The following is a 12663-nucleotide window of genomic DNA, read 5'->3' on the forward strand; positions in this document are numbered from 1 at the left end:
GCCCTGTTTTCCTTCCCTTGGTCCAGATCTTTTTTAATCCAGGGGCATTTAAATCATTCAGAGGGGTCCGGGAAAGAGAGCAGAGCAGCAGAGGCAGCTGCTCCTGCAGGAGCCCAGCGAACGTCAAGCCTGAGGGACTTTTATCCCATCCTCATCAGCTTCTATTGCCCTCAAATGTAATATGAAGGGTTGAATTTAGGTGACTGCTGAGCTTTAATGGTATCACTTTTTATAATACAGTAGCCACTTGAAGGCACGTTTGCCATTTGTCACAGCTTGTGTCTGGTTTTTGTCGTTTTTTGGCTGTGGTTTCAATCACACAGAGTAATAACTGAGATCTGGTATAAGGCGAAATCCCTTCAACCAAGTGGGATGGGTCAATAAAAGAAGACCCGGGCAGTCGGATGATCAAACAGGTCGTAAACAAGCAGGTAGTCTCAGCTAGATGATCTAAAAAGCTTTATTTGGAGCTAACAAAATGTAAGTTTATTCCTTTCTGCTCAGGAAATGTGTGCAGGTGAATGTTTATTCAGGAAGTCAGCAGCGTTAGCAAGTTTCTTGTCATCAATTAGCTACTCATTACAAATTCACATGCTACTTCACTTTGGTTAGTCAACCTAGTTCTGCCAAAGACAAGGAAAAAAAACCCTAGATATTGTTGCAAACATGTAGGCTAGCTATCAACAGCTATCTTATTGTTAGCCCAAAGATTAGCCACACTGCACTGAACAAGACCAGATGATTAATGTGATTTCTTTAGGTTTTACCAGTAGCTAATGTTCACAAGCTATTTTCAAACACACAAGTAAATACCTCAAATTTGAAGTAAGCGATAGAAGCTACCTGCTCACTTATTTAAATCATCCAGTTTTAAACCCACCGTGACGTCATATGCTGGTTTACCGTGATTGAGCCCCGAGTTTGGCATTACGACCGTCGCCATCTTGATCTTGATCAGCTAGAAGTGACCATATTTGAAAGAGAGGGTGGAGCTTTGGGAGGATATCTTGATTTGGATCTGACTAACCCGAGGACACATGGTGGAAGCGACTTGCGAATTGCCATGTAGACACACCCTAAAGCAAACCATGCTTTTTCATCTATGTTACTTTAAATGGGAGCATAATTTACAAAATGAACATCGTGCTCAGTTTAAGATGACTTGAAAGTGTCGACTGACACCATAAATGCATTAGAAAACCGTTTAATGAGGTAATGTTTCAAATGAGAAGTAGGTTCATTTTCTCATAGGCTTACATACAATCGGACCCCTACTTGAAACCAGTGGAATCACCAACCTGCTGGTCCAGACCGGCCAGCAGCTGACTGTAGACCAGACTGAAGAAACAGCAGTACTGGGATATATAACCATAATGTACTTTATTACAAATTATAATCTATTACAGTAGAAAAAACGTTCTATATAGCATTTCTAAATGTCATGCTAGTGTCTCTTTAAGTTACGATGGATGCTTACTCCACAATAATTTTACAGTTTGTCCTAATTTTGTCTTCTTGAGAACTCAGCTAACCAGGAGGTGCATTTAAAACGTGTATGATCATCTGACAGCTCATGTGTTTCTTGTCCCCTCAGGCGTAGGTATATTTAGTGCTGTCAGATCACTAACTTGGTGAGTCCAGTGTTATAGCTAAAGATAGAAATGATGGCCAACAACTACAAGAATAAGACTCAAGTTCTAATAAAGTGTTTGATCCACATGAATATATGTTTGTCTTTGCTGCTCATTAGAGTGCTGTTATACGGAAGACAAATAACCTACATCGCCCGTCTCTTGTGAGCGTGAAGTGCACCCCGGTGTTGAGCCTTCGCAAATATTCTTGTCAGTCAGGTAGAGAGGCTGAGAGCAGTTTGACAGGCTTGCCGGTCAAAAGCGTTTGGATCTCAGACTTGCGAGGCAGCCAAGTGGCAGGTTACTCAATGCTATCTAATAAACTGAGGTATCAAAGCCAGGCACTGACCCATTTGTGTCAGAATCCACTTGTGCACGGAGATAAGAAAAGAAAAAAACACCCTTGTTTAAAATTCACAAGTTAACCTGAAAATGACAAGGTCGTCTGTGTGCTGGGGATTGTTCTCTTCAGCAGTGGCTTCACTTCCTGCTCTGTTTGAAGAATGCAAACCATTGTTCCCTTGCTGCCTTTTTGATCTATCTATCTATCTATCTATCTATCTATCTATCTATCTATACAGTATATGTTTGAAAGGAGATTTTGTCTGAGGGTCGTGAGGGCTTTACATCCAAAGGAGAATGGAATTTGCGCTATTTATTGCTCACATTGATTCGATAAAGTGTATGAAGACCTTGGGGCTTGTAACAGCACTTAGTTTATTGTTATTGTTTCTTATTTTCCTCTGACTGACTGTTCATGAAGCCATTTCACTTTGCCGGCCATTAAAGAGCAATTTTTTTTTACAGTTGATTATCTCTTAAAATGGAGTGGTCCATTATCTGCACTGCACAGTGACTGAGAATCCAGCTGTGGTATCAGCATTCAACCCATACATCAACCATACGATTATTTTAAGCTATTGCCTTCAAGCGTGCAAAAAGCTTGTTCCTGTTGTTTTTTTCCTGGGGTTCATGTAAAAGAGGCGGCAGTTTACAAGCTGGTCCTCGCAGGCATCTCTGGCATCTAAAGGCTGTCTCTGTCTAATGTCTGTGCCAGCGCTGCTCTGATCCGGAATGGGAAGGTCAGTTCAGTGGATAATTGCGTCCCCATGATAATGACTGTGCCATCCTGTATTGTGATCGCCACATATCCTGTATTTATGGTGCATCTATGAGCTGTTTGGGAGCTTCTGCTAAAAGATTTTTATGTATTCAAGTGGTTCAAGCGATAGCCTCGTTTAGTGTGCTATCTTGACTTTCCACACCATGCCGCCAGCATGGCTATAACGATGGCATTATCAGTCTGTCAGTCAGTACGACACTTGGGTCCAGATTGATAATGTTCTTGATTGCCGTGAAAAGTTGAACATGGTTCCTAAAGGATGAATCCTGCTAAGTTTGGTGATATCCTGACTCTTCATGTAGCGCCAACACAAGGTTGTTTGCGGTTTTGGGTGAAAGGTTTCACCACCTCTTGCCATTAAATCTGTGGATGCCTCCTTTTTTCTTGGTACAGTAGTTTCAGTGTTTCCTCTACATTCATTCAGGAGTGGTGGACCACCACAGTCAGAACATTATTGAACATTATAATCACGATAACAAAAGAGAAACAAAGAAAGTGCAAAATAGCATAAGGCCAGGTGCATAGAAGTACTAATACCAAGAATTACCGGCTGCCAACCAGTCCAATACTGTATATATTTCGCAAACAAGACGTATTTTTTCTTCTTCTACCTTACAACCCCTTGATCTCGACCCAGAATTGTATGTCTGCATACAAGAATATGGTCATACTTATATATATAACTATAGCTTTTGCTTAAACTAGAAATAGACGCAACATTATTAGAGCCTGACTGATATATAGTGGTTGGCTGATATTATTGGCAGATATTGGCCTCTCATAGATATATCAGTATTGACATACAGCATATGTTGGCCGATATGTGCTGACACGGAAAGTTGTTTTTTTTTTAGATTATAATGTAGAAAAAGATGCTTTGAATAACTTATAATCGTTACATTCCCAGTAAGGTGCATAACTTACATACACTGTTACATATATTTTCTCACAAGTGCTTGACATTTGAGGGATCATTGCAAACATGTTGTGTATATCGGCTGGTGTATCAATATCGCAATTTTTAACTCCCTAATATAGGTATCGGCATCAGCCCCAAAAAATCAAGTATCAGTGGGCCTCTAATCATGATGAAGTGAATGTCGACTGCACAGTGTAATGCCTAAAGAACAATGACACCACTGGCGTTCAGATTGGTTCCCTATAAAGCTCGCTTTCACTGTGCTATTTCGTCTACAACCCGGCACAACATCTCCTGGGAAAATTAAGTCTGCCTGACTGATCCAGTCCCCATTTCTGTCTGCTTTCACGTCTCCATTATAGACTTTATGAATGAATAAATTCATGTTTGGACCTAGAGAAACAAGCAATCCAGTTGCCTTGTCTGACAATAATACTGAATGGAAATGCTAGATGGGAGGAAGCTGTCTGTTGTTCTCCATTAATAAAAAAAATGGTGGGTGGCTATAAGGAGAAGATACAGTACATACCATAATTATTGTAATGTCGGGAGTAAAATTCTAGCCTGGGACATTTGTTGCGCCTAATCCTCCCCGATCTGTCTCACACAGGCAGCGTTGCCAAAAAGTATATTAAAACTCAGCTGTGCGTTTGGCAGATTACTGTTTAATCAGAGTGTTCGGAAAGATATACTTTCCATAAGGAGATACTATTTCAGGTAGACAGTCTTGGACTCTGTTGCTGTTGTCAGCTCCTGCGATTATTTGCTCCTTTCCCTTTCACACGAAAACTAATCCAAACTACTCCTGCATTAAAAGAATGGGACTGAACCTTTCAGCCTAATCTGTGCTAAACCCACTGAGCTGATTGTCTTTCCTGCAGTTGGGATAACAGTCTCAGTTGGTATTCCACAGGCGTGCTTACGTGTATTTTTAATCATTGTATTCTCACCATGTTGCTGTCATTTATTAGACTGCAGGAGGGCGTCCTTACCAGGGATCCTGACCTTTTTAAATGAAGTGCTTGTCCTTGAGGAAGACAATCTGTGTGTCCAAGTTTTTCCCCCCGAGCACGGCTTGGCAGATATTCAGGGATCTTATGAAAGTAGTTTTTTTAAATGATTTTTCTGTTTTCTGACCTCCATCTGAGGGCGTTTCACCATCATGATGCAACATTTTTCACTTTTCTGTCCAATTCAGAGCACCTGTTTCATTCCTATTCTGCACTGTGGAACAATGCAGTCCATCAACAACACACTTGAGTGATTTTAGTAAGCATGTTGGCATTTAGAGTGTACTCCATGTTGTCATTTTTTTCGAGTGTGGACATGCAACACACCCGAAACAATTAAATTAGTCAGATGGGAGACAGTTAATACCGCTGCAGGAGTGCTATGCTTCGGCTAACTCGACCTTTGACCTCCCTTTAGAGAGACTCCAGACAAAATGTATGTTTAGTGCAGAAATCAATAAAGTATCTAGTTTTTCTAAATGAAGGGAAACGCGAACAAAGAAGAAAAGTGGCTTTCAATTTTGATCCGATTAACTGTGGCTTGTATCTCTCCGAACTTCTGTTTTTTTTGGGATTGTTTAAATGTCTGAAACCAGAGACAGTAGTGCCGTTGTTGAAGTCTGTGTGGTACAAATGAGTGTTGTTTCTCCCCCAGTCTATGAAGGGTGAGTCCACCCGCAGCCTGAGAACAGAAGGCAGTGCAGGCTATTAGAGTCTTAGCCTGGAAAGGGAGAGAGAGAGAATGACTCCCATTTCACTTCAGATAAATGCGATTGAATTTCACACAAGCACTTATGTGGAGCGTGGATGGATGGGATTGCATTTGAGAGCAAAGACACATGTCCCATAAGTACCATGTAATCAACTTGAGTCCATGACAGGCGCCTGTTAACAATAATGGAATTCACGTTTGCGTCTCACTTAGGTGGAAACGAGAACTAAGTCAGTCTGTGCATCTGTCTTTTTTTCTTATTTCTAACCTACATTGCGTTAGGGTGTGCCACATCTTACAGCTATGATGTCACTTAATGTGTTTAGTACGGAAGTGGATAAGGGCCACAAAAATGAGAGAGCACTGACTAGAATTCTGAGAAAGAAGTCAGAATTATGACAAAGAAATCTGAGTAATGACAAAAGAAAAAGTCAGAGTTGTGGGATTTCACAGTGGCTCTAATCCTTTTCTGTAGTTGAGGAAAATATTTGGTTGGAAGTTCCTTACAATTGCAGGATATTTCTGACTCCAGCACAATGTCAGAAGAAAAGAGTGTCACAGTTTTCCCAAAACATCCTCTCAGTCAAAATTGTATCACCTTTTATATCCATCCAGTGTGAATCGATAGACTTCAGTCGTTTTTTATTGCCAAAATAAAACAATAACTATAAAAATAACACCGACAAACCACATTGTCTCAGTTTTTCAAATGCTCAGCAGTCTGAAGGTGTTCGCTTTGATAACCAGCAAGAACTCATTTAAAACCTGCAGGGAGAGCGAAGTTAATTTTCTCCTCGGGGATCAATAAAGTTGATCTTACCTTATCTTATCTCGAGTCACTTCGTGTGGTGAGCAGTCGGAATTGAAGAGAGTTGATGTCAGATATCCTCGGCTGGCTGCGCTCAGCAAGTTGTGATGATTGATGATGTGTATGAGTTATTCTGCTGTGGGATTAAAAAGAAGGCGCATGCTTCACATGCACACGAGGTTGACTCTCATGGGATTCTCTCAACTCTGAGTAAAATCTGGCCTCCTGACTTAATTATGGAGGTTAATGAAGGCAGAAAGAACAGGCAGGTTGAACAGGGTGACCTTTGGAGGTAGGTCGCACTGAACTGAATCCCTGAGCAATTATGGAAATTTACTCGGGAAAATGGATGGGAAAACACCTTCCTCAGCGTAAAAACCAAAGCTCTTGGTGGAATTTACACTACCCAAGTGAATGAAGTCCTCTTTGCTGCTCGACAGTCAACAGTTTTTTTGGGACTATGTCTTTGGTAGAAAGTAGCTCCAATGAAAACTCTTTACAGTGAGGTCTTCCAAAAGTAACTGTTGCATTGTTTCTGGAAGGACACATTACCGGTCTTTGTCAGTTCTGTCGCCACCACAAAACAAAATTCCATTCCTCCATATTGTGTTAAGATGAAGACAGAGATCTCATAGAGATGAATAATGTATCTTAAAACCTGGACAAATGCAAACCTATATTCATGGCCAGGTACTTCTACGGTTAGGTTTGCCACGTAACCCTATTAGTACCTGCTACTAGGCCATAGCTTTTACAGGCCCATTGTATGTGCTGTAATATTGATGTGTTTGTGAAAACTCTTCCTCCTGTTGTTGTGAGTTTGAGCATCTATTGATTAAGTTAAATTTTTTTTAATTTTTGCCGCAGATTGTGGACCTACTGTACGCACTTGTGTGCCAAGTTAGTGTTAAAACGAATAGGCTAACTGACTCATGGATGTGATACTCCTCTAATTAAGTGAAACGTTCGATGGTATACTTAGCTAACATTAGTAGCATGCTAGCTGGTGGGCTAACATATAGAGTGCATGCATAGTGGTTTAGTCTTTTAATCAAATATTGTAGCTAGCTACACAACTGGCGAGCCAACCTCCTCAGTTATTTGTCTCCATGCATTATGGCTCCTGTTGTTGTCTCAATAATATTCCTCCATGCGTGTATAAACAGAAGAAGAAACTTAGCTTGTCTTCTATGGTTAGAAATGCATTTCCTTGCATTGAACACTAGGGGCGTACGTCCATAATTACAGACACAAACAAAACGGAAACGAGGCGTAAGTGTTTGTTAGTAATTTGGAGAGAAGCTTTATCCCTTTATCCACAAGTCAAGACGACGATGATACATGACCTTCATCGATCTCAATGATTTACAGTTCGATTAGCAGTTATTTGCTGGTGTTAAGTTGCATGGTATTCTTCATGTGATGAGTTGTGGAGAGCTACAGACACGTTAGAGAAAATTCAGGATTGCTGGATCGTCATGTACTGTATCGCCTACGGCAACATAGACCACCACTGCAAGGTTTTATTTGGGATTTGAAATCTAAAAGCAGGTGTATATAAAGATACAACACAGTTTTTTTCAGTGTGCTGCGAGTTGTGAGACCTACTCTTAGTCTGCGCCTCTATTGTTGCCGCTTGACTCCTGCAAAGAAAAAGAAAATCTCAGGCAATATCCACATCGTCATGCAGACTGAACAGCCACAGGAGCAGATGGGCAGGGTTTATTAGTACTAAGGAGAGGAGTTCAGGGACAGACTGTGGATCGAGAGAGATTTGGGAGACATGAAAGGTCTGTGCAGTGAGCACAGAAAGAGAAGACACTGAGCACAAATGAGATAACAATGTGCAAAGAGAGAAAATGTTTGTTGTGTTTTGATGATCTCATCTCATCCCATCTCTGTGTTTGACCTCAGGCTTGTCCTTCTCATGTTTTCCTTTGTATTCTTCTATATTTTAAACAAAAGAGTTTTACTCATTCTGCAAATGACTGATGTGGTTGATTACAAATCATTTTGATAGGGGGTACTACTGAAAGACATCCATGTATGTAGACAACTGTGTATTATTCTACCGTAGCTGTACATGTATTTATCCTCGATACTAGATTAAAGGCCCTGAAATCCTGTTTTATCAATGATGCGCTGTGAGGAACATACTCCCACACAAACACACAATTGTTCTGCCAAAGAGCAGTTTTGATTTTGTCACGTGTGAGATTTCTGTTTTTGTGTTTTTCTATGCTTCGTGGTTTAAAGAGGGCGGCGCTCAGTTGGAAAAAGATGATGTCATGTACTCCCAGGCACCAATCACACTCTAGTGATATTTGATAGTCACAGTTTGACAACAGCAGTGGACTTGTTTGCTTATGTTACCAGCACTGTCCGTGAAATCTGATCACACCACACCCACAATGACCTGATGAAGCACATTATCTGATATTTTGAGTGCTTATCTCAAAAATTTCCGGGGCTTTAAAGGTGCAACATGTAAGACAAAAGATAATTGTCAACAGAGTGACAATAAATAACATTGTTGATGTTATGTTTAAGACTTCTGTGTATTGTGCTGCAGAGATATCTGTCAAAGTTAGCATGCTAACAAGCTAGCCCCTGTCCAATTTGTACCTCAAGAGGTCACAGTAAACAAAACCAAAACTCCCCCCCTGCTCAGAGCTCCCAGTCCGGGCAGAGTCAGCAAATACAACAGCTAGCTGTACTGTTATTTAGCTAACTAGCTAACGGCAGCTATAGTTAGCAGCAGTTAGCGGTAACTCTGGTGATATGCTGCCCCCTGTTTGTTTGTAATATGAATTTGACAGGTGGCCAATTCTTACATTTTGCAGCTTTAATCTTGGATAATAACTTTACTGTTGTAAATCAAGGTTGTAATAAACTGTGAATAACATACTTACTAACTAACTGTATTCTGCTTCTTTCTTTCTCCATCTGTGTGCAGCCATGGGAGTGCTCATGTCAAAGAAGCAGCAGGTGGAGAAGGTGCAGAAAGCCACCGCTGTCGTCTCTGCCTTCCAGGCGGGCATTAAGGACCGTCAGGTCGCAGCCAAACAGGCAGAAGCAGATGCAGAGGAGAGTGAGGGCCCTGCCAAACCTTCAGCCAATGCTGACGAGAAGATCACTGAGGAGGCGGAGCAAGAAGAGACAGATAATAGCGCAGGTCCGTCAACCTCCCAGCAGGCCTCGGCGTCAGCCAGGGATGAGTGCAAGGTCAACCAGGAGGCTTGGTCGAGGTTACGGGACGGGAAAGGAGTGGAGCCTGAAGACCTCGACAAGAGCCATCAGCTCACGCCGCCAGCATTCGTGCGGCCCAAAAGGGAAGCTGACGATGACCAGCCTGTAGAGGTGGAGCTGGAAAAGAAAGAGCAGGTATTAATGGTGATAGATTGGTGGCTAGTGATCTTGGTCATTGAGAATTCATGGCCAGGCTGTTATCTGAATCAGGAATGTATAAAAATACATCTATCTTTGACGAACACACTCTATAAGTCCTCGGATTAAAGAGATGTCTCAGAGATGTCAAAGAATCTCCATGGCAACAGGAGCGTATTATCTTTTTTCCTCCCTCAAGTTGGGCATTATGATAAGGCAGACCAGCCAGGCTGTAAAGGGACGCTTAGGCTTGATCAAAACAGCCTTGTTGAAGGTGAGAAAATATGAGTTAAATGTAGTTTTCTGCAAGGCTTTTTTATTCCCACACTAGCTGGGAGATGTGTTGCTGTTGTGCACGAGGACTCCTCACAGCGTGCATCCTGTGGGCGGGCTGCTTTAGTTGGCTCAGAGAGGTGACCATATCCAGGATGACGCTGACAACAGGGGATTGGGTTCACAGGAGCACTGACACCATCAGGTTTGCTATTTTGCAAAGAGTAAACATTGCCTGGCAACTTGCTGTGCTGCTAAGGCTACACTTAACAAGAGCTATAGAAATAAAAGCATCTACCTTGCAACGTTAATAGATATGTACTTGGGAATTTTGAAAGGTGAACGCAAATCATATCTAGTCCAGAATGACTAAAGCAATATTATGGGATGTTTCTGCCAGGCTAAGACTTTTGATGGTTGGCAGAAGGTTCTCTGTTAGCAACTCTGTCTTTAGTTTCTTATGTAAAGTATAGTGTATGTTTTTTTCTTCACAACATCCATAGACATGTTGTCAGTTGTTAATGTTATGCTGATGACATGCACTTGTACATCAACGTGTTGAGTTGAGGCTTTACCCACACTAACATTAAACTAAATCTTATTTTCTTTAGTTAATCTTAACATCTTTGTTTATTTAGCCAGCGTATCCATTGCCTTTTAGTTTGTTGTTTTGTTTTTAAAAGTGCAATATGTAAGAATTTCTGTTTTAAACATTAAAAAATGTAAAATTATCAGCAGAGTGCGAAGAAGAAACTGTTTTGACATAACGTCTAAAACATCTATGTATTGTGTTGCAGAGATATCGATTAAAATTAGCATGCTAACCAGTTACCACTTTGAAAGATGATCATCCTATAGTAAACAACACCAACACTCCCCCCGGTACTCCGAGCTCCCGGTCTGGGCATAGTCAGCTGATATGACCGCTAGCTGCACGGCTAACTGAGCTTACCAGATAACAGCAGCTGCAATTATCAGCAGTTAGTGGTTACTCTCATGATATGCTGCTCCCTATTTGTTTGGAGTATGAATTCCACAGGTGGCCAATTCTTACATATTGCACTTTTAATATGTTGTTCCCTCACCTTTAAAACTCTTCTCCCATTGTATGCAAGAAATATCAAAATCTACCTCAGCTATTAACTTTTCTGAGCCGCTTACTGTATATATTTCCAAGAGGCTAACATTTTTGTGCTTTACAAGCAATCAGCTTTACTTTAGCAATACCAACAAGCCAAAATGTTAACTGTGCACCAGAGATACTGTACCTTACGCTTCAACAGACAGACTGCAAGGGTTTGAAAAAACACATTGAAAGTGTCCTCTTGGATGCCCCCATGGTAGATAAAACATGATAAGATGGCCTTTCAGAAGACAAAATGTGGTGAAGTGCCCTCTCTTCACTATAAATATATATTACGACTTTGGGTGCACTGGTGCCCCCCCAGCATACATGTGCTGCCCTTTTTACTTTTTTCGCCCTTGCCCCGCTAACATCCTAAGGCTGCCACTGCTGACTTTGGCCAATGGCTTACCATCAGCCTGGTGTGTCAGGCCCCAAGTCAGCATGGTGTTTGTTACTGTGTGGCATGATGATAAAACTGAATTATTAGTCTTCATCTCTAGATGTATTCCCTGCATCTTAGAAGTTGATAAATGACCTTCTCCGTGAGTTATAGTCCCAATTGAAAGCCTACATCTCATTTTAAATGGGACTCCAATGGAGGAACCCTGTAGCACCATTAGGTCACATAAGGTGGGCCATAACTATAAGGTAAGCTGTGACTGAGGAAGTTTGACAAGGTCCCATCTGTTATGTGTCCACAGCCCTGAAGCCGGTGCTGCGGCACTGCAATAGAGACAGAAAACCTCAAGGATGGAAACTGACAGTGTCTGGGCTCGGTTAGCCAGTCAAGCGTTCTGCAGTCATTTTCCTTGGCCTGACAGCTGAGTGCGTCATGGCTGAAAATTGAGTCTACAGGAAAGCTGGAGAGGGAATGATAATGTACGCATGTTGGACAAGGGCACAGATATCAGTCTTCATGTCAAAGTCAAAACTATCTCAGTGATCTATCTCAGACCATGAGCAAAGAACACAAGACAAACTACTATTACATTATAAAACCAAACTCCTACCGCCGATGGACTGATGCATCATTCCTCTCCTCACCTCAGAGCTTTGATGGACAGGAGATAAAGCAGTGTTCGTAATCCTCTGTCCGCCGAATCAAACGATTGATCAAGTTGGCAACAAAAATCTTTGACTCACACACTCTTTTTTTAACCTCAGCCCACGAGCGATGAGATGTGTGACGTGTGCGAGGTGTGGACGGCCGACGACCTTTACCCCTGCAGGATCTGCACACGGGTGTTCCACGATGGCTGCCTGAGGGAGCTGGGCTACCTGCGTGCCGAGGCCCTGCAGGAGATGAGAGATACAGCCCACACTGTTACTGGCTGGAGCTGCTACTATTGTGTAAGTCTGGACAGCTCACTCCCACCATCTCTTCCTGGACAACAAACATGTAGGTTTCATAAATGTCAATGCATAAATAGGCCTTCATACCAGAAAATAGTCATTGTGTTTGTCTTTCTCTTGATTCAACTGTTTTTCGTCACCATTTTATCCCCTTTCTCACTCAAAATAGCCTGTTCTCACTCCCAATGCGTTAAATACAGCTGTCTGGTTAGTTGACTAGTGTTACTTCTTGAGGCGCCACTCTAGTGCAGTCCTAAAAAGAGCCAGGAAATTCCAAGTCAGTGGGTGGTTGGGGTTTTTGGATGGGTCATACACAGGACT

The 12663-nt window shown here is 41.8% G+C and overlaps 1 protein-coding gene across 2 annotated transcripts in view; it reads left to right on the forward strand.

The window, feature by feature from the left end:
• Positions 1–12663, forward strand: part of phf24 (PHD finger protein 24) — a 36742-nt gene that overhangs the window by 3696 nt on the left and 20383 nt on the right. For both annotated transcript variants that reach the window (XM_084383927.1, XM_084383928.1), the window contains exons 2-3: positions 9160–9587; positions 12154–12339. In XM_084383927.1, coding sequence (XP_084240053.1) covers positions 9162–9587; positions 12154–12339 — 612 coding nt within the window. In that variant the 5' untranslated portion in view covers positions 9160–9161. The remainder of the gene's footprint in view (positions 1–9159; positions 9588–12153; positions 12340–12663) is intronic.

The sequence above is a fragment of the Pagrus pagrus genome, assembly GCF_965226575.1.
Source record: "Pagrus pagrus genome assembly, chromosome: 19".
Taxonomy (NCBI): domain Eukaryota; kingdom Metazoa; phylum Chordata; class Actinopteri; order Spariformes; family Sparidae; genus Pagrus; species Pagrus pagrus.